At 44.2% G+C, this 23451-nt stretch overlaps 1 protein-coding gene across 8 annotated transcripts in view; it reads right to left on the bottom strand.

The window, feature by feature from the left end:
- Positions 1–7410: 7410 nt before the first annotated feature.
- The window catches only part of LOC119456537 (WW domain-containing adapter protein with coiled-coil homolog), a 214299-nt gene continuing 198258 nt past the window's right edge, over positions 7411–23451 (bottom strand). For all 8 annotated transcript variants that reach the window (XM_049664768.1, XM_037718372.2, XM_037718377.2 and 5 more), the window contains 3 exons: positions 14055–14182; positions 11172–11256; positions 7411–8682 (listed from right to left, as the gene is read on the bottom strand). In XM_049664768.1, coding sequence (XP_049520725.1) covers positions 11181–11256; positions 14055–14182 — 204 coding nt within the window. In that variant the 3' untranslated portion in view covers positions 7411–8682; positions 11172–11180. The remainder of the gene's footprint in view (positions 8683–11171; positions 11257–14054; positions 14183–23451) is intronic.

The raw sequence follows: 23451 nt of genomic DNA, 5'->3' as shown, positions 1-23451 counted from the left end.
TTTTTCATGTTCCGTTAGGTACTCAGCCCCATTGTTTATCCACACTCCAAGATATTTGTACTTATCCACCACATCCAGCGTAACCTCCTGTATCCTCCCACGAAACACAAAAGCAGCTATTTGTTGTCTAAAAGATGTCTTGAACGGATAATTGAAAAGTCTAATAGCTGTCCTGGTCAAGACATTTCCTAGCCGTGGACGTCTACAGGTACGCCCTGCTAACGTTACGCTAAAAAGTTGGCTAATAAACATCTCGACAAGAACAACTTCAAGAATTGTATTAGACGTTCCCAGAATTCTGTAATTATGGCTGTGGAAACAATATGCAGGCTTTTATATAACATCTTGACAAGACCAAGTTAATAATTTTATTAGACGTTCCCAGAATTCTGTTATAAATTGTAACAGAATTCTGGGGATGTCTAACAAAATTCTTAATTAAGCTATAAAAGCCTGCATATTGTTTCCGAAGTCATAACGTATAATGGCTTCAGAAACAATATGCAGGCTTTTATAGCCGTCTTTAAAGCAATATTTATAGATTGTCATTCTACAGTGACGTGGTAAGCAAAATTATTGGCCACTTCTTCCGCATACCATGCATCCGTATGCTAGCTTCATAGTACACATGTTGCTATATAGAACTGAAAATTAAATTGAAGCATTACATTATATTATTTATAATAACTTGCATAAAATTGTTTAACGTATATCAAATGTGCAATACACATCCAAAGCAAATGAGCATAACAACATGCAGAAAAAAATTGCCTGACCTTGTGAGAAAGCGGATTTCTTGAGCAATAAATTAAAGGACATGCAGAATTATTTTACAATTTTTTTTAATACAGTAGAAAAGGTGACCACCGAAAATAAGACGTAGCTGCAGTAACCACAGCAATCCAGGTCCCTTCCCTCTTGGATACCGCTGGCTGCCCACAGAAGTTCACTCTGTAATACAACAGTGAAGAAAAAAAGTGAGTAAGCCACACTTGATTTACAATAAAGACGCGCGATTCGGTATTTCAAATAGCAACATATGTGCCGTTGTTTTACCTCGGTCACATTTACTTCATAAATTAAGCAATACTTTCTCTCAAAATCTTATGCGGTACGATGACGTTCAGAATTATGTTGCAGATATGATATGAAAAAGCTACTGTAGAGTGAAATTAAACTGGCAAATGATTTGATGCACACACGACTTGCAGTGAGTCATTAGCAGTTAGATGGTTTGCAAACAAATCTCTTACAAGAGTACGCTACTTTTATTTAAGTAGTGGTGTTGGTGAGTTGTAGCAACAGGTGGGCTTAGCCTGAAAATCAAGGCCGGCAACTGCTCCTTCCGAGTGTCTCTTACAATATCCCTGGGGTATTGTACCACATGTCAAATAAGACCATTCTCTTTCTGAAGGGACCATAAACACTTAACTAATCATAGAATGGCCTCACTATATTAAAGGACGTCGTCTCACGAATCTCATGCCGCAAAAAAGTTTTCCAATCCTCCAACTAGAAGTGAAGTTTCCACACCAATGCAATACTACTTTCCTGCCTGCTAGCGTGCTGGAAGCTACACAGAGGAGAAGCCAAGAGAGCTTAGTCCCGGTATACTACGCAATGCAGCACGCTGCTGCCATCTTAAAGGCCGCACGCAGCTAGAATTTCTGTAATCATTCAACCAATTATGTGAAACGCCGGCTTTACCTCCCAGATCACAAAAGAACGTTCTGCTACATACCGTGCATGCAAATATATTCGAGTGTAAACTTCGCGCCAGCACGGGCCCGCCAAAACAAAAGTGGCGTGCAAGTTGTAGCAGGTAAACGTTTACGTACCGTAAGGAACTGCACCGTATCTGCAGGCGCTGGTCAAGGCTTGAACGTGAGCAAAAGACTTGGGAAGAGAAGCATGAGCACTGGCGAGCGAGCATGAGCACGGCTCTTTGAATCGCTCGCGGAAACTTCAGCGCGCCACAAGTCACGTGGTCCAAGAGCAGATAGCAGTTCGCTCAAACGGAGCGCACGTCTGCGACTGCGCGCGGCCAGATCTGTTGGTGACGATAGCTGGTATCGCAATTCCGGCTTCACCGCTTGTTCACGCAAAGGGAAAGGAAAGGACGCTGAACGGGTGCGCACGTGTGCGCCCGGCGGCCCCCGGCCGTTTTCTTTTTTCTAAACTTTGACTGTCGTGACGGGCTCATCCATTGAAAAAATCGGAAAGGAATCAAATAACCCCGCAGGCATTTTCTGCTTGTTCACCCAAAGGGAGAAAGCAGCGAAAGGCTATATGATGCGACGTTAACTGATTACATATGGCTTGTTAAAGTCGCACGGAATGTAACGCTGCGTGTCGGGCACGCGCATTTTAAATCTGTTTCACTTTCATGCGCACGCCCAAGCATGTCGCACATTTTCCGACAAAAACACCTAAAAAAGTTCTTGAGTTATACGCTCTCAAGGCGTTCACCAAAGCATACTCCGGTGACGCCAGAGGTGGGCTGTTACCACAGCTGAAACACAATAGCATATTTGATTAACCGTGCTTCCTGCTACATAATGTTACCAGCAACATCTGTTTAACGTCTTCGCGTAGACCAACACATCTATAGCCGTTTGTAGCCGTTCCGAGAAGTTTTCCAGACGTTTTGTGTTTCGTGGGCTATGCTCGCTGCCCTGATTATCATTAAAAATCATGACTGCCGATTTTTCTTTACTAAACTTCAAACCTAAGCTATCTCCCTCTTTACCACAGATGTCCATTAATCTCTGCAAGTCTTCCTTGCTTCAGCCATGAGTACAATGTCATCCGCATACATCAGTCCTGGTAATGACTGTTTAATCCATTCTCCTTGCTTGAAAAAGGAAAGGTTGAAGCTAAGTTCGCTCCTCTATAATTTTTTCTCTAATCCTTGTAAATACAGCATGAACAACAGAGGTGACAGAGGGCACCCCTGCCTAAGCCCCTGCTGTATCTCTATAGGCCGGCCCAGATACGTTGTTTTCCCATTTTATAAGCACCTTGTTACTTTTATAGATATCTTTTAAAAGATGTTCCACATCTAGAGTGCCCAGTATGTCCCACAAATCCTTTTGGATTACACTGTCATAGGCTCCCTAGATATCCAGAAATGCAAGCCATAGGGGCCTGTGTTCCTTTTCTGCTATTTCAATACATTGTGTCAATGAGAACAGATTATCTTCTAACCTTCTTTGTTTCCAGAACCCATTTTGTAGTTCCCCCAGCACCTCCTCGCTCTCCACCCATGCTTGCAGTCTGTCCTTTATAATCTGCATCACAACCCTGTAAACCACTGACGTCACTGTTATGGGACGGTAGTTGTTTATGTCGGCTTTGTCCTCCTTTCCCTTATATATCATGCTCATCCTGCTCAGTCTCCATCCGTCGGGGGCTTTACCGTCCATTATCGTTTTGCTCACTGCCTCTCTTAATGCTTTCTTAGATTTTGGGCCCAATGTCTTTATCAACATAATTGGGATGCCATCAGGACCTGTCGACGTGCTACTAGGAACCCTCTTCTCTGCCCTTTCCCACTCGCTTTGTGCCAGTGGAGCCACTGCACTGACTAGTCCATCCTCACCTGATTGAGCACATGCTATGTTTCGTTCTTTAAATTTTTCTGTCATCATTGTTCTTATATGTTCCACTGCCTCATCTCCCTCTAGTCTAACACCTTGAGCTGTAACTATAAACCTCTGCTCTAGGCTAGTCTTATTACTCAAGGAGTTGAGATGTTTCCAAAATTTCTTCGCTGCTTTTCTATCCTTTTTGTTTACTTCTGACAACCATTGGCTCCCCTTTCTTCTGATCTTCTCATTGATCAAATGGGATGCTTCCCTTCTACAGTTTAAAAAGTTATTCCATTTTCTGCCTACATCAGCTTCTGGTTCACCCCTCTGCTTTGAATATCTGCGTTCCCTGGATGCTTCCTGACGTTTCTCTATGGCCTTCTTAATCTCCTCATCCCACCAGCTCTTGGGTTTAAGTCTTCTGTTCCCTTTTGTCCCGACCTTAGTAAGCTCTAGCTCAAATAGCCCTGTTAAATTTGCATATGTCCATTGTTTTTGCATTCTCTGAAATTACTTCCTCAATTTGCTGGGTTGCTATTTCAAGCTGTTTTTCCGAGTAAAATATCCCACCTGGCTGTTCATCTTGCCTCCTACCTACTTTCATTTCCCTTCTAAAACTCACCTTAATACGTTTGTGATCACTACCTAGACTTCTGGAGCCATATTCATCTATGCTCATTACATTTAGCCTATTGTGCATCCTATGTGACATTAGTGCATAATCTATCGTCGACTGCAGGCTCCCTACCTCCCATGTTATGTGCCCTTTACACTTCTCAGTACTGTTGCATACAACTAAGTCATGCATTTCACACATATCCAGCATCATGTTGCCTGTTGAGTCTGTGTACCCATCCATGTCTTTTATGTGTGCGTTCATATCTCCTAGTATAATAATCTCGCACCCTTCTCCTAGCTCATTAATGTCACTTGATATGCATTCCAGCATTTTTTTTTTTTGTTTTCCTCCTTGGCATTTGCTCCTGTCCACAGGTATACAAAGCCAAGGAATGTCTGCTCTCCTGCAACTTTCCCTTTTAGCCATAAGTGCTCCTTGCATTCCTGTTTGACCCTTTGCCAATTCATACTTTTATGAATGAATGCACTAATTCCACCCCCTTTTCTGCTGCCCTCTGTTCTATTGCAATATTCCTATGCATAGTCAGGATTACAGGGAGGTTGCTCCATGTCCCTAAGATGAGTCTCCACAAAACCGTATACCATCAGCTTTTCCTGCCTTAGTTGCTCGTCTATCTCCTCCCACTTCAGCCTATTCCTGCCACCTTGCACGTTAATGTACCCTATGTCAGAATGACCTTGCCCCTGGTGCTTACGTCTATTTCTTCTCCTACCGATTCTACGTTTCTTGAATCTTGGGGCCTCTCTGGGTCCGTCTTTGTCTACACTGGTGGTCTTAGGGCTCTGGGTCCCCCCAAAAAAGCCGTAGCTTGGCGCCCTATCCTACTACCTACCCTCCCGCCCGTGGCACCACTGTAGTGAATGCCATCCTGTGCAAAAGGGTGGTGCAGCAAAAGGGTCCGGTACAGCAGCGCCGCGGCGCGGGAGTTCACACAAAAAAGGCCCTTGCTCCTCCCATGCATTCGCGTGGCGCTTTGGACACTCTCCCATATTCTAGGTCACTCTAACAGAACACTGCCAGTCGCCTTCGCCGGCACTTCCCTAAATTGACTACGCACATGGGTGTATTTTCATGTATTGTTATGCGGACTCATTATTAAGCTTCCGAGGTGCACTATTTGTCTCTTATCCCAAATGGGCAACAAGCGCGGAGGCACCTTCGATACAGACGTGTAAACCACAGTGTTCAGCTGCCAACGGTGTCACTACTGGCATCGGCGTTTCCGCGCAAAAACTACCTTACGCGTTATCTAAATGAGTGATCGTAGGCGCAAAGTCTTAATCTATGTCTACTTTATGAAACACATGAATTGCGTACATGAAAGGAGTACGAAGAACGTGCACTAAGGTCTCCCGCTCGCTGTTTTCGAAGGTGTCCAGTCGCTCATAGCAGCGCGACTAGAGAGCGACTAAAGAGTGCACAAAATCTTCGTGTTCCGCTATGTTCTGACATGATTTGATGTCACTGATGCGTGGCTTGTATTATATTTCAAGCGCACGACGAGCGGTCGCCTGTAACATGCCGATATAAACAACTGAACCGGCCAGTGCTTTGGACTCACCGGTGTTCCGGGGAAAATTGTGCGCTATATAAATCGACATACAAATGCGGAAAGCAGCGCTCCAGAACATCTTATAGGGAGTGTGCCAAACGGTTCCCTGAGAAAGGATAAAATACCTAAAATAGCAAACAGCACGTAACAAATCAATGGTTAGGGCTACCCTTGGTCTTTATGTTGCAGCGCGATATGGCACGCTGGGCGCTGTCTCTTGTGGCAGCTGGTCGGATGCGAACGGCGATTCATATTTACTGAATTCGTCGGAATAGTAGCCATCACTGTTTGACAGCTCCGAAGAGCTGGTGCAGTTGACATTTTCAGCCATAGACGTTGTGCCAATGGTCCACCGCGGTCACGAATCAGCCGAGCGTCTGCTCTTCACCGCTTTCGTTTTCCACGCTCCATTGGTATGCCGCTTGTGACGTCACACAAAGATGTTCGCTCGGATGCTCGGTCAGGTTTCAATTTCGTTTTGGCGCTTTTTTGCTTATTATTGCGATAGCAATTATACGGACACTTCAACCGGATTTCTGCCGTCGGCATCGCCGTGAGGTCCCATATAGATAAAATCTTTGCCGCGCGCCGTATGCCCGAGCAGAAGTGTGCGGGGACGCGTGCTATCACGGAGAGCGAACGCACTCAATCTCCCACGCGCAAGCAAGGAAGCGGGAAGCCAGCGCCGGAGGGAGCAAGGGGGGGGGGGGGGGGCGCACTTCTACTCTGCCAACCGCACTCGTCGCTCGCCCGCACCATCTCTTATCTCCACACGGCTCTGACCTTTATGCGCTGTGCATTCGCTGCTCAGTTTCCGTTGAAGCGATAGACCGCACGTACCTTCGCCCGCTGCGGTGTATGCGCTTGCTGCCAGCATTTTGACAGTCGTTGTCTGCAGTCATTCAGTGTGATCTATTCATGTTTGTTTGTGCGCACTCACACCACGCTTGTTCATTCAGTTAGTAATAGTCGGGCCACAATTTCCAACGCACGCTACACATGCAATGCTGCCCGGATCGGCAGTGCAGCGCTACAGGTGTGTCCCTTCGCACGCGCTGCCCACGGGAAGCGCTTCTCATCAACACCACCTTTCACACGCGCCTTCTCATGGTCATCGAGTGTCTCTTCATGTCGGTCTACTCACGCCGCAGCACACCTGCTTACTTAATCAGCTCATGTTTACTACAATTCATATTGCTACCAAAGCCGCTTACCTTACTTCGTACGACATTGCTGTGTTGCTATCGCATTCATTGCTTCGCCTTTAGGGCGATAATTTTCGAATTTATGGAATAAATCTATCAGAAGCGTGACAGGGGGGCCTCGGGAATCAAAAAAATGCCATGACCTTGAAAGGGTAAAAAAAATGCCGTAGTTGTCCTTTACGCAAGCTGCGTTCACTTGCACAACAGATGCAAGCATGACTCCCTACTTTGTTTTACACCACAGGTCTGCTTACGAACAATGCTACAAACTTGCAGGTAAACAAGCGGAGAGGTGCAGTACGCATTGCAGGCAGTGCACTGTCATGTGTGCACTGTCATGCTGGAGCCGGCCCCAGGGCTAACTCACCAACCAGCACACATGCGGCAGCAAGCCAAGTGCATACAAACAGTTTGACTCAAAGCTGCGCAACAAACTCGGTTTATTACACTCCTTTTGAAGCATTGTATATTTTTCATAAATGTCACCTAGGCGAGAAAAGGAAAGATGTATGGACACCAGGAAAATAAAAGTACCCCTGCTTTCAATCCCATTAGCAGTATGTCACAAATCTGTGGTGTGGGCACTTGAAGAAAACAGAAGGAAAGACAGGTCATTCGGCATTTCTTGACATTTGTAAAGCAGCGCTACTCCATTTGTCCAACAAAAGAGGCCCAACACGGAAGAAATGGAAAGCACTAATCTTTTACAGCAGTGGCTTACTGCACCTCTGAACACAACACAGCTTCAGGCTAAACAGTAATGGAGCCCATCAACAAAGTGCACAGAGCAAGAAAACTGGTTGTTGGGCTGTCTCTTTGGACGCACACCTGGTTGCAACGTAAAACAACTGGCTAGCAGAATCAAAGTGCTGGTGTGTTGTGCAATGTTTTTAAGTTGCCAACCACAGCCCGACCAGCTTTGCACAGCATGGACACGCAGAGGAAGAGAAGGTGTGCACTGTACGCCAGCATCCCACACATGGGACAAGCTCAAGTATCAGAATTGAGAAAGCATTGCACACGTCAGTTTATTAAATGTCCATTCCTTCAACCGCATACCTCCAGTATGAAAAACCATGTAGTACAGTTACCCCAATGCGCAGTGATGAAAAAACACACACACACAGAGCAGAGACAGAGATGTTATGTACACTGCAAGTGCTGGTTTCAGCCAAGGACTGAAACCCCTTTTCAAGATGCTATCGAAATATACAACAAAGGAAACAGAGAAACCCGGGAGAGTGGTCGTGCATGACCGGGGTTGCGCATTATATGTACAACACACACATGGCAGCCAGACAGATGTGCCAGCCTTTTGTCAAAATTACCAAAATGTCCACAAGCGTGCAAGGCACACGGAAGGCTATGCACATCCAGACCACTCCTTGCATCACCGAGTGGCTATTCACCGCGCATGCGGCCACGAGGCTAATTTTTATTTGAGAACATTTTTCTCCCGTCAAGTGTGTTATGTACAGAACTCGGCGCTCGTGACCGATGACGACGAACTCGGCATAATGGCGAGCATGCCGACCGCCCCGCTGTGACGGCAGGACTGGTTGGGGAGGGCGCACTGCTCGAAACCGGGCGCTGTGTAAAAAAGAGGTGGTGTGGCTCGGCAGGCTGCTGCTGGTGCTGCACGCCGGGTCCGGCCGGCGTTGCTCCATGTGGCAACTTGGTTCCTTAAAACTTGACCTGTGCACACGGACAGGATGGGACCTTGTTTGATTCAGCACATTGGTCTCTGCAAGCAGAGCTCGTACCAAATATAGAGTCAAAAAGACAACACCCAGGGGAACTACAGTGTGATCCACTTATGGTAATAACAAAACCAAAAATTTGTTGCTACAACTAGAGTTAACTGCACTCAGGTTGACACTCTACATTCAGGATAATGGGTGGAAGCAGCACATGCATCTTTCGAGCAAGCATGAGCAAGTGAGATCGCAAGGGGCACTCGCTTGATGCTCGCCTAATGGTGAGGCTAAACATGGGCATCTACAATGGGCGTGAGAGTTACGCTCCTTGCCACATTAGTTTCAATTTTTTTTTAAATTGGCGGGAATTAATTACGCTGTAAAAATTAATAGCATCAACTGTCTGAAAACAGTCACAAGCTCCTCAGATGACGGGCTTCCATTGCGGTCAATTGTCTGGCTCTTGTGGCTAAAAGGTTAATTAATCTCATATTTATTTGTCGAACATTGACAGATTAAGCAATGTGGGCGTTATATAATTTAACATGGCAAAATCATGAAAGCATATTTAGTTCTGCATGGCGGCAACAGGAAGGTGTCTGGGATTTTGGTTGAATAAGATGTTGTTCTGTGTTCAAACATTTAATGATACGACCAGAAAGGACCATTTTAGGTAACTGTCTTATAGAAACATTCTAATTTACGATAAAAAAGTTAGGCTACTAGCAATACACTAAACCGTTCATAAATGTAAGTGGGGTGGCAATCATAAGGAACATAAGCAATACTAGTGTGTAGCTTTTACTTTTGCAATGCGAGAAGTTTTTAAGTTATTCACGCAGCACCACTGCCTCAAACAGGTAGAATTTATATCATGGGTGCAACAGTTAAAATGGGATTTGGAGCAGGTTATGCCGAAAGAAAACTCCATTTTGGAGCACCAAATTCCAAATTTGGAGCAGTTTAACTGAGAAGAAATTATGCATAAACCATCGACAATAATTCTCACTGTAAGCGAATAACCTGAACAAACATCCCCTCTCTTCACACTCAGCTGCCTGAGAGGACGTGTCTTTTTCCTTGACGTGTTTCCTCGCCTTCCCTTCCCCAAGTTTGACCACAGCCGTACTACTGACCTACCATGAAAACGGCCAGAACAGCCAATGAAAGCCATTCGCTTTAAAAGCTGCGTTGCAACCAGAAAGCAGTAGTGCAAGAACAACTCTCTGGGCACCCAACACCAAGCACGCCCATGCAACTACTAGTACACTCTACCCGCGTCTTTCTGTTGCTGCGTCTCCATTACTGGATTGGAATGGCAACATCTGACACAAAAATGATGATAATGGCAGCAGGGTGCTAATATGGCTTTTATTTTCTGCTAAATCAAGCGCGACTGAGAACTTTTGCAACTAGGCTGGGCATTTTGGCGCAGCATGGTGCAATTTCAGCATATTTCACGCTTTTGGTGCTACTTGGCGCAGAGACATGCAATGTATCAAACAGCACAATTGGCGTAGCTGCTGCACCCCTGATTTATATCTATTACGAATGTATCTTTTATAAATATACCCATGCACTCAGGAGCAAATGGCAGAAGGCTTTGCATAATGCATTGTGAATGTTCAGTGCCATTACACTTTCAGCAGTCCGCTTTCATACAGAGTTGCGACGGCTCACTGCAGTTCCATCAAATCGGGGTCATGGCAAAAGCATTTGACAAGACAAAAAGGAAAATTGTTGAAGCTTTTTTCATGAGGCAACATAGGGACAAGTGCGTAAGCTCACCTTCAATTTTACTCTCAGACAGGGAAGTTGCTTTTCTCGATGGCCATACATAAGTTTTAAAGTTTTTTGCACTCCTTTGGTCATGTTTTCATCATCATGTGCTTTTCTGTTCGTACTGGCGTCAGATATTGTTAACTTCGCATATGCTTTTTGTCAATTGTTCTTGTTAGTTTTTTTGTTTTTACTATGTATCTGTTTTCGTTATCTTTTTCTTTCATCTTCTTTTTTTCGGTTTTGCTGTTGATCTGTTTTTAATATGGCCTTGAGGATGAGCTTTCCCCTGTCGTATCAATTTTTTTCACTAGTGACAGATAGCGTGCACACTTCATTTGGTAGTCGCAATCTGGTTGTCTAGTTTTGCACATCCGGGTGGCATATTGCTTATATAAAGGCTACCTGTTGTTTCATACAATAAAGTTGGTAGTCTGTGCTGGTAGACTGCAGCATCTCTGGGATCTGCCCACAAAAGAGGCTGGAAACAGGCACATAATTTATGGAAAAGTGGGGCAGCTTGCCAAGGAAAACACTGTCTTGAAAAGTATGCCTTTGTAACAGCATGTATCAATATCTGCTCCTTTTAGCACATCAGTTCCACCACTGAAGCGGGCCATTTGACCCAATCAATGAACATAGTACATACACCATATGCCTGCATGACCACAATGCCCTGTTCAAGACAAGTCTGAAGGTGGCACTCACCTAAACTCACTATGAGTCAGACATAAAGTTCACCTGGCTTTTCAGCTCCTCCAGCTCCTTAATTAGTTGTCGTAAAAATAGGGACCTGCAAGAAAAGCAAATCAAAACAAGGACTCCATTTTGCCCAACAGGTATGCTATCAAAATGCAATCGATGGCTGTAGCTGCTTGCTAGAACTAACCTCCATTGCCAAGTAACCATACTGTACAAAACAAGTGCACATGTGTCAAACACCTTCCTGTACTTTCACAATTATTACAAACAAGGCATGATACAACTTAGCTGCATTCTAGCTAGTGCCTCCCTGCACGAAGTAGTACTATGAAAAACGAAGGCCAAAGTTGCTTAAAAAGAGAAGCTGCACTCCTTTCTGCAACAATTCCTGCACAGCACAAATGCAACTGCTTTGCAGGCAGAAAGATGAACACCATCAAAATCTATGCTGCATCTTGAGTCATTCTCTCATTCCTCTGTGCAGATGCCAATATTGGTAAGGCAATAAGCCAATACATGGTCAACATATGCAACCCAAGTTGCTAAGCCTTTTCCGTGGCTCATTAGACACCCAGGACAAAATGCTGAGGAGCAACTAAAGTAAAGCAAAAATGTCAGCACAGTGCACTCAGCAGATCACTGCTGCTGACCAATGCTTTCACCTACAGCCAAGGTGTGAGAGCTCTCATCGCTGTCGATGGGTTGTCTACTATTCATTCACAGACTAGTTTGCAAACCCATCTCACATGGCAGGTCTGTGCACTGCTTTGCTGCACTGCAAGATGTTTACACACAGCAGTGCAAAGGAGATAGAACAGGGGATAACACAAGTACATCTTGTATCCCAACACCTGCTTGCTTCAGTGCTTAATACAAAAGCTCATGCTTGTAACATGTGTAACCTTACTATTATGCATTCTAGGAAGTTAATTTGAACAAGCAGGAATAAAATGGTGGTGTTGCAACAGTCTGATAACCTCAATTTTTCATTTCACAGTATCCCCAGAAGTGCAAGATCACTTGGGTTAGTTCTTTGCACGGATAGGTAGTCTCTTAAAAACAGAGGAACTGACACATTGTCATAACATGAATGTCAACTCACCAGTTTTAACCAATTTAACACACACAAAAAACATTCACTGAGAAAACAACTACCAACTGAACTGATACCACGAACTGTTTGATTTGAAAAACTTTTGTCCAGTAGGCAGGATGTGATGCTATTACCATGGCCGCCACCATGTACATATTTCGAGAAGTAATTAATGGCTGTATCTGTTCGTTTTGATAAGTTCAGTGGTAGGCTGCAGAAAAACAGCTGTTCCATCAAAAAAACAGCTGCAGAAGTATCACTTTTCTTGTCAGTACATACCCCTGCACTGCACTGGCAAGAGTAACACACTTAAGGAGAACTGCATGTCGAAAAGAGGCAATTTTCTAAAAGAAATTGATTTCTGAGTTTTATACCATTCTAATTAGACTTTTAAGGGTAACAATGTCAAACCAACATTTGGACACTCTTCTCTTGCCCAACGTTTAGAATGCTCTCAGTCTTGACTCAAGGAACCGTTAATTTTGTTGTGTTGCAATGCCTTTTGACACACAGGTATCATCTGCCACAAAGCTATCATCGATTCAATTTCTAAACATTCTTATTAGCAAAATGGTTCTTTGCATCACAACTCCTCTTTATCAGTATTGCATGTGAGAACAGTCTTGTTTACAAAGGAAAATGAAACAAGTGAAATTATATTGGGCAAAAGCAATTTATATCTTCAGCTTTCAAACTCCCAGAGAATACTGTTTATTTAAAAATAGCAATAAAAGACCTGTTTGCAAGATCTTGTGTGTGTGGCAAGTTGTGGTGCTTCCTCTTGCATGCAGGAACATTCTTGTGCACGGCTGTGGCAGCAGGCATTATGAGAAGCATCACAAATTGTTTGTCAGATGGGTGTTCGTGGAACAGGAAGAAGTTACTTGAGTGCCTACTGACCGAAGCAATTTCTTCATCACAGTTCACTCATCAGTTCAATTTCTTCATCAAGCTTGCTTTCTCTCAAGCCATTCATAGAAAGAGTTTTACAGCAAAGCTGCTATTGCAGCTTTTTAGGAAATTCATTCAGAGAACCACTGCAGCTGTCCTAAAGGGACACTAAAGGCAAATATTAAAGTCATGTTAAAGCGATAGATTAATGCTCGAGAATGTCTAAGGCCTGTTCATCCATTGCACAAGACCCGGGTCTTCATCCGAGCAGACATGCTTTTCCCTATCATCCCGCTTACTTTTTTGTCAGTGAGATATCCAACTGCATTTGTTTTTGCTGTACGTTCATGCAGTGTTATGGAATGCATTTAGTAAAAGCGAAATGCTTGTGCACCGCTTACTCTCGATGCAGTCTGGATCGCACCTATTTAGACACCTAAATAGATGACACCTGAAGAGACACTCGAGCTAAGTTTATTGCCACAATCTTGGCACCTGCTTGTTCCTGTGTTCACGCCTTGCCTTTTGCTTGTGTTACATGCAGCTCTAAATTTGTACCAACTATTCCACTTGGCAACACCTGTCATGACCTACACTGCAATGTGCCTTGATTCACATGCCATGGACCAAGAAAACTTAAGTGTGACGAAAATGTCATCAGGCAGGCATGACTTTCCGAAAGAATCAATATAAAACTGCACCAATGTACAGAGACAAGAATAAGCAAAACATCATGCTGACTCATGCGGAAAACAGACTGTGTGCTGATGGTACGCAAGGGCGCTGCACATTCCAGCCAAAGTTTCAGCATTGCTCCTTGTGGGATGCAAGCACCAGCTTCATTTACTCCCCCATCATTACAAAAAAAAAAAAAAAAAAAGGACACGAGTGAAAGCCCTCCTTACCTCTGTTCTTGTACTGTTGCTTGAATTTCAGACAATCGAACAAGAGAGCGGGCCATTTTGAGCTCAGCCGAAACTCGTGTGCAGTTTAAACTTCCTAAGCTGTGCGCTTCCTCGCTGTACCGGTTTGCCTGCAAAAAAAAAATTGCAGGAAAATAAGCATGATCACACTTATTAGGTCTATTATAGGCAGCGTTAGCCAAAAATTTTCAAGGGGTTAACATCTTGTACGAAAGGGGAGGGGGGGGCAGTACACTCGCACAAATAAGCGTTCATTACTTCTTCCTGGGGGTTTTACATGCCAAAACTAGTTCTGATTATGAGGCACACCATAGTGGAGGGCTCTGGATTAAATTTCGACCACCTGGAGTTCTTTAACGTGCACTACAATGCATGCTTTCTGTGCCTCCTGTTCGCACTTGTACAACAGCTTGGGTCACTGGGTAGCTGCCCAAATAGACGAGTAGAACAAGAGGCATTAACAGACGGCAACAGAAGTAGCTAAGTGCGAAGAAAGAAGTGAACAAAACGAAACCATGATGATATATGGGGTTTTATGGCACAAGGGCCAGGCATGGCCAAAGAGTGCCAGGCTAGTATTAATGAGTTAGCAATATAGTAGTGAATTGCAAGAGGTAGATATGATGCGGCTGTAAACGGGCCCTAAGACAGCCATTGTAAAACCTGCAAAATGCATATGTGATAAGATTATGGCAATGACTAATGATGTATACCATGAACACGAAAGATACATTCTATAAATAAAACATATATTAAATATATCAGTAAACGACAGTGCACTTGTAAGAAGCACTACTGCCTTGACAGAACCCTTGCAACCCAAGAGCTTGGAGGCACGTGCTACAAATTTCTTGGGCTTATAAAATATAATACGTCGCTTAACTCTTTCCTTACCACGGCACCAGGCATCGGTCACCAGTGACCGACGTTTTTTAGCGCCTATTCTGTGCTCCTGGACTCGGTGATCGCCATATCGCCATATCGGCGATCGTATACAAAGTAGAGTTTCCGTTTCTGCGCGGTTCACACTTTTACCGCGCGGCGGAGATTTTTAAAGGGTGCGCGGGCTCAAAGGTTGAGGCGCACTCGAGCGGCGTGAAGGCGTAGACATTCGGTACTGCGCACGCTCGAAAGAAAGCAGTTTTGCTTGATCCCGACGATCCTAGAAACGGACTTTTGGACTTTTCGAGCAGTGGTGACTCGGACATCGATGTCGCATCGTTGGAGTTTAGTTCCGATGAGAAAACTTCAGCAGATCAGCAGGGAATATCAGGAGGGCTATTCTGTAAGAGTCGACCTAGTAGACTGTCCCCTTCGGCTGTTGCGACTGGCTCCAGCAGCACGAGCGAGAAGGAGCTAGCCAGTCTCCTTCTTGCTTGTTCAGCAAGAGCCAATCGGCGACAGCCAAAGTGGGCAGTTCACTAGATGGACTCTTATAGAATACCCCCCTAGCTCTTACCTGCCGGCAAGTTTTGTTTTCGTCTCCCGTTTTGTTTATTGATATCTACAGCTGGTTCAATTGCCCTGTTGGTGTCCAAACTATTATTTTCTTTATTTATGGTGCATCCACTTCATTTGCACAAGACATGCTGCCACCAGTTTTGGCCCCAGAGAGATTTGGGCATTGACCTCGGGATGACTCTCCATAGGGGTTCGAAGCGGTTGGCGAGAGCTCTTGATTTTTTTTTGCTTGTCCTTTACGGCGGAGGTCGTTCATGCTATATGTATAAACACCAACAAATATGCACGGACGCATATCCTTGACAAACCGACGTAGAGAAATTTTTTCTCTGAAGATGTCTATCATTAGGAAAGTTTGATGTGAATTTCATTATTTACTTGTGTTTGGTAATTTTTATTACATATTTTATAATCACTATTTCTGTTCCGAAATGTACTTTTGAAATATGCATTTAGTACTCGTGTTTTTGTATATATTATTATGCTGTAAATTAATATTTTTCTTTAAAAAGAAATCGCAAGTAGGACCAACCAAGAACTTGAATGTTTCACTATGCGTCATGTAATTTTTCTTAACTCAGAGTACTTTATCTATGGGTATAATTCTTTAAAGAAATGTTGCCAAGGGATATATCAACAATTTGTATATTTTGGACATCTAAAAAGTTTTTTGCCAGAGATGTTACTTCTTACTAAAATTGTTTTTGAAAATTTTTTGGGTTTTTTTTGTTTAGGAATTTTTTAATGCAAATTGACATGTCGCGCTAGAAGAAGACGACAACGAAGTGCGCGTGCAAATGCACGGGACGAGATGGCTCGAGCGCGAGCTAGGCATTGAACGCTGTCTAGTTGTTGACTCCAACGCCTAAGCTTTGCCGCTTAACGTGCTCATGTTTCCTTATTTGTAATAAATCGTCGGCAGCCACAACCTGCTGCACAGACGTAACACAAATAACATTTTTTGTATTCTTTAAAAATAAATATTATTTGAAAGCACGCTCATTTACCTTCACTTTTATATACTACATGACACTGTAACCTTATTGACTGTTGCACAAAAAATTCCCAAGTCAAACACACAAAAAACAGCCACTTTCCCCATGGTAAGGAAAGAGTTAAGAAATCTAGAACTGCTTTGGTGTCAAAAACGGTTCTGCACCAAGAAACATTACAGGATGGAGAGGGATGTGTTTAATAGAAAAGTGTTTCTTTCTCTCAGCTTCTGCTTCCTGACACTCCAAGAGGACGGGTCAGCCTCTCACTACATCTGCCACAGGTTGGAGGTTCATTACCAGTCGGCAGAAATTTGTGGGTGCCATACCTTTGTCCAATCCCGAGTTGACAGAATAGGACTTCAGTTCATCGTGTTTTAGTTGTGGAGGGCCAGAAACCTAATAATAATACGTACATGGTGTTTATCGGCGCAAAGGCCAGATATGGCCAAAGAGCACCATGACATATGGTGATGGGTTCTCAATGTACAGTAGAATCTCGATAAACGGAACTTCAAGGGACCGAAAAAATTAGTTCCATTTAACAGGAGTTCTGTTTACTGAGAGAGATGTGCAAAAATGCAGATTTATGTGAGTATACTCTTTTCATACCATTTTATGGAACTCTAAGCTCATACCTCATAACAGAACTCATACCATTTACGGAACTCTAATGCACCTGATAATTTTTCAGAACGCAAGAAAACTGCAAGAGACAAAGTTTATTTGGCAACAATTAGTCACTGTGCACTAAAAAGTGCACCAATTTTGCTTTGTTTAAGTCCTTGGAACCGCATCTTTAGGATAGTTTTTTCCATGGCACTTAAGCTTTGGACAAACGTTTCAGATCCTGGTTCCTTCCGAAATTTTGAGATTCCTCTTCCAGCTCACTTTCCTTTTCATCACACACCTCAGCAACAATGCTCTCCACCGTGTTCTCAGGGCAAGTTGCACCATCACTGTCGATGTGCACGTACTCATCAAAGTCCAGATGGATTTCCTTTAAAGCACACTGCTCTATTACCTCCTGCCTCTCAAAGGCATCTTCACTGTCACATTCAGGCAAATCCTGCAAGTCGGATGACTGGTCACTTGAAAAAAATCCTGCATGCCTAAAGCAATTTGCTATCGTATTAGCAGTCAGCTGCCTCCGGGTATCGGCAATAAGGTGAATGGCGCCAAGAATGTCCACCTTGTATTCCTTATTCTGGTTCATACAAACAAGCATCCTCTGCAGGAGACCCTTACGGAAGGGGGCTTTCAGGGCTTGAATAACTCCCTGATCCATGGGCTGCAACAGTGCCGTGGTGTTGGCCGGGAGAAACTCCAACTGAATCGAGTTCAGTCCTGTTACAGTCCCATGTCCAGGGCAGTTATCAATAAGGAAAAGTACTTTCCTCTTCTGCAGCGAAAATCGCGCATCCTTGGTGTGCAGCCATTTGCTGAAGAGGGCTTGCTTCATCCACGCTGTTGAGTTTGAATCGTAAGTCACGGCCATATTAGTTATGCCCTTAAAACAGCGAGGATTTTTCGATTTGCCAATCACAAGCAGCTGCAACTTGTCACTGCCCGACATGTTCGCTCCTACAAGAACAGTTATTCTTTCTTTGCTCAGTTTGCCACCTGTGCATTTCTCACCTTTGAAAGTGATCGATTTCGTTGGCAGGAGCTTAAAAAAAAAGCGCCGTTTCATCTACGTTGTAGACGTCATCGTCCTTGAATTGACGCATGATCTCCGGAAGCCGCCCTGCACGCCAGCCGCGACACGCTGTCGCATCAGCTGCTGCAGCTTCTCCTGCAATGGTGCGGAAAACGAGGCTATTTCTGTCTTTAAACCTTGTCAACCAGCCCTCACTGCACAAGAAGACGGATTAGTGGTCCGTTGATGGGAATGTTCTGGCTCCGGACTCTCCTAAGCCACAACACGAGACATTTCTCCAGTCCTTCGTGGTCGCCTTGTCGCAGACGCTTCCTCTGGGGCCTGAATCGCGAACGTTCGAAGGCATCCCGAAGCTTCTCCTTGCCGTGCAGGATCCTCATTAGGCTGCTTTTTGGGACGCCGTGCTTCGTCGCGAGCGCCGACTTCGTGTAAGAGCCGCTTTCGAAGTCAAGAATGATGTCCATCTTTTTTTCTAACGTAAGCGCATGGTGTGCACGCTTCTGTGCCGCCATTGAAACAACAGAGGCTAGGCCTCAACTTCGTGAGCGCTTACAAGCCACCGATGTTAGAAGAGGCCAACATGGCAATGAAGCACGAATGGCACCACGACGGCACGAACGAGGCGGTGAGGGCTAAGCCCTGTAACCTTGGCGACTTGAACCAAGACCAAACGACTAGAACAAGAACGGCGCTAACACAACTAACACAAGAACTGCGCATTCGTTACGCTAACACGGCTGACTAGCAACGAGATGAAGCTTACGACTAACAACAAATAACAGCCTGTAACCAGAATAAACTGATGCTCATGGCAATGGGTTTGACAAGAAATTTCATTTTCGGTTCCGTTTACATGGTGACGCGAAAATTTTAGTTCCGATTACCAAAAGTTTTTTTACGCTATCTGAATACAAAACCAACCAAATTACAGGCGACTGTTCCGTTTAAGCGATTTCCATTTATCGAAATTCTACTGTATTATAAATGGAGTAGACAATGAGTTGCAAATGGTAGATTAAACGTGCCTGTAGGAAAGCTTTTACGCCTTCCTACAGTCGCTGTATATTGCGTAAAATATATGAGTATCAAAATAATGATAATGGGTAATGATGTGAGCTATGACCATAAACATTCCGCTATGCAGAGATGATATAATGAAACGTCTACAATAGCACTAGTGCCTCACGAGGGTCCTTGAAGTCAAGGGCTGAGAGGCACATGCTGTGAAAATTTTTGCACTGCAGCTGCAGCCTGCAAGGCGAGGCTGCGCTACAGATAACCTGCCAGATGATTTGCACAGTGTTTACGTCTGCTAAAAATCAAAAAGCGGCTTATGGCTCATAATCCTGGGTGAGAAGGGATGTGCTCACAATATGCAGAATAAAAGTACTTTTTACGCTGGGCTTTTACTTCAGGGCACTGGACAAGAACATGGAGGACTGTAAGAATGTTGCCACACCTATCACATGTCGGAGGATCACTTCCAGTAAGGAGGTAAGAATGTGTTCCATAGGTATGTCCTATCCGTAACCTGCAAAAGAAGTACTTTCTTGTGTCTTGTTGTTTTCTTGGATATCTATTTTCCTATTCTTGGTTTGATCTTATTTGACTAGCTTATTTGACTTATTTGGTAGCTTATTTGACACTTCAGTATCCCACTGCCTTTGCCAATATTTCCCCCATTCATGGTGCAAGAAAGGATTTAGGCCTGTGCGACGGATAGCTATGTTTGTGCCTGTATATATTCCAAAAACTACTGCTTTCGTCTGCAGCTACATTGCCTTTTATGCCTCTATAGCCAGGATGCCCAGGTTAAGCTCAGCTCACATGGGCAACCAAGAGAAGAGAACGCACAAGCTTCCGTACTCCCAGGCAGCCGCACTGTAACCGGTATTTCGTGTCCCACAACTGCACTATAAGCGATTCGCGTATACATAGAGTGCTATGAGAAAATTAACGGGAGTCTGAAAAGACCTTATTATATCAGGTCCTGCACTATAAGCGGTTACGTTGTAAGTGGTCTATACTGTAAGTAGCCAACCAATATTTAACCTCAGTATAGCTACCGACTCCAAAGAATCAACTTGTATGTTGGTTCGACGATCGCGAAACTTCGGAGCGCGCTTAAATATCACCACCTCATGGGAAAAAAGCAAACTGCTTAGAAATCTAAAGTATAGTTCTCCTCCTTCACGTCCGATAGCACAGTATGTCCATGAGCGGCGCGGAAAGTCTCCAAAGCGGCGTTTCAAACCACCGATAGAGAGCTAACCATGCCCAATGGGCGCGGTAAGGAAAGAGTTAAAGTGAAGCTTTATTAGCAGCGTCCGATGGGTTTTGATGTTGTATTGGTTGGACTGTATTGTGAGCAGTTTGCTGAGGTGAACACAGCACCTCCATTATTGCCCTACTCGGGGCAACAATGTTGGCAACCTGTAGCGTCAAAGGAGACATGAAAGCTTCGCTTACACCAATGTGTAGTTGAGCATTGTTTTCGGCTTTCCGAGTGCCGCACAGCCATTGTGAAGCGCTGACACACCATCAAACCGAAACTCAAATTCAATTAAAAATATATGTTTTTGTATTGAAATTTTTATATTTTTTTTTACTGCCTGATTTTATGTGCTGATGTTTTTTATGCCCCTTTCATGTAAAAAAATCAGTCAACCACTGTACTTCATTGGATGCAAGGTCGAACTTCGAAGGAGCGAAATTCTTATATGGCAATGTAAAATGCTGATTTTACCAACTTTGCTATATTGAAATTAATGGCATGATATTTTTAGATTTTTTAAAAGCCTATGACTGCATTCCTCATGCTAAACTTTCTTATAAATAAATGGATAAAAACCCGCTGGATTGCAAACTACCTTTCAGGCTGTTATAAGTTAATTCAATTACAAGAAATACACTTCCAGCACTGTTGAGGTCTTGTTGGGTGTTCCACAGGGCTGTTATGGCTCCTTTCCCGATTTTATTTTAACAAAACTACAGTTGATGTCAAAATTATGCTACACACTGATCACTGCATGATATACAAAGAAATAAATTAGCAAAGCGACCAAATTGCCCTTAATAATAACTCTGTGATGTTGATATTGGCAGATGATGGTCGACGCAGACAAAACAGTTTCAATGTTGATCGCTAGGAAAAAGCAGACATTAACATTTCTCTACAGTTTCAATAATGTCAACCTAAACGAGTACTGATCCGGTAGACCTTGTATTAATTTGACTCCAGTTAATTCAATTTCTTAATTAATTCAATCTTGACCAAAGGTCCTGGCCTGCACACATACAACGATATGGGTCCAAACTTTCATTATTTTGATCTTAGATTGGCCTTCGCAGGATAATTCGAACTTGATTTGTCAGCACGCGCGCACCTGACCCCAATGGTTCAGCCCAATCACTAACCCTCTAGCTGCAGCGTCTGTCTTGGTCGAGCTTAGGGGACAGTGAATATGTTGAACACATGTCAACTCTGCCGAAAACGCATACTTTCAGCCTGCCATAGGAAAGTTTTCAAGCTAAAATGGTAGCTCACAATGAATGCTTACATTATTTACCCGATTCTAACGAGCCTTTCTTTTTTCCCAATAAAATTTTTACCAGAATTACCTGCGCAGTCCAATTGGATACGAAACCAAAACCAAGTTTTTTTCTACCTCTTGCTTAATTTGACCTGCCGGATAATGGCACCAATTTCATTGGTCACGTCAGAGTCGAATTACCGGAAGTAGACTGTACTTAGGAATTCTAATATCGCCTGAACGAACGCACTTTTGAACCTGTGAAACCCGCCGGCTGCCCTAGCAGCATTTCCTCAGGAGGGGTTCCAGGACTGTTTCAGTAAGTGCAAAGAGTGTGGCACTCCGTCTGTAGAAGCAGGAGGAAACAACTTTGAAAGGGACTAGGACGACAAAAACTCTAGGCGACGCTTCCATTTTCCCGGGAGCATGGTCGTATACCTTTCAGACAGGCCTTGTAAAAATCAGACAGGCCTTGTAAAAATGCTTCCTTTTCTTTGTGCAGCAGCGGCTGCAGAATCGGTATTATTTTGCAGTGATGTACAGTGCAGTCCACTGTTAAAGGGAACACTTGAGTGTAGAACACGCAAGTGTACAATTCCCTGGCTATGCAGCAGATGACTTGTGGTTATAGTGGTGCTGGCACCTTTCTACACACCTGTGCAGTGCACTGACATAGCTTCAGCAGGCACTGCAAGTACAGCGCCGCCAGAGTGAGGGCTGCACATAAGAATGTTCCCTTTAACAGTGGATCGCACTGTACCCCCCAACAGAGCGTATGTTACTCAGTGTGTGCAGATGCCTGCCACTTCCCAAGTAGAGGCACCCGTGGGTTTTGCACAGCAGTGCCTCTGGCGGTTGCTAACCACAAAAGTTTCCCCGCTCCTCCATCTATTTGCCCGCCGCTTTGGCCACTGTTCCAGTATTCTAGGTCACTCTAACCTAGCAATGGCGGACGTGCTAGTGGAACGGACCAGCAGTGGCGTGCATACAAACTATGTATCTCCTTTTGTACTAATATGTTATTTCTCGTTACATGGGTCAATATTTTTGCCGTAAAATCAACTTATAGCACGCCTCTGAGGTGAATTAGAGCCAAAATTCATGCTAAAATACTTTTTCTGCGATGTGCAGATGCCATTGCACACATGTTATCGTGGTGATCCAGGTCTCATTTGAAAGAGTGGGCCCTCATCTGCATTTTCTTACCACCACTGGCTGCCCTTGCTCATTGGCTTTCTACCCCAAAAAATGCATCATCAAGATGCACCAACGTGCAATCGTATCAGCTACTTGGTGGACGTGACAGCAGCATACCACCCGAGTGGCCAAGCAACGTTATGTTGTCTGTGTGTAGGGTGTCGGTGCACACGTTTTATTTTGGTGTAGTTACAAACGTGTGCAGCTAGGGAAGAAGTTCGGCATTAAGCACAAATTTGGGGATTTAGAAAATGCCTGAGGTGGTCGCTCGCCGATAACTTCAAGAAGCGCCCCAGAACAACTCAAGACATTCAGGACGCTGGGTGGTGTAGTCGCAGGGCATGCTGCAATAGGCCTAACACTGGACCAGTTAAACTGCCAGCTGCCAACAGCATTGCTGACAGCAGCCACGTGTGTCACGACATGCAAATCTTGCAGCCACATCAGCTAGAACATGACCGGAAAAAGGCAGAAGTGAGACTACAGTATACGCCCGTTCCAGCACGCATTCCGGCAACAGAATGAAAACGAAACTT

The sequence above is a fragment of the Dermacentor silvarum genome, chromosome 1 (assembly GCF_013339745.2).
Source record: "Dermacentor silvarum isolate Dsil-2018 chromosome 1, BIME_Dsil_1.4, whole genome shotgun sequence".
Lineage (NCBI taxonomy): Eukaryota > Metazoa > Arthropoda > Arachnida > Ixodida > Ixodidae > Dermacentor > Dermacentor silvarum.
Note: the sequence above shows the minus strand (reverse complement) of the source record. Positions and strands in the feature narration are given on the sequence as shown.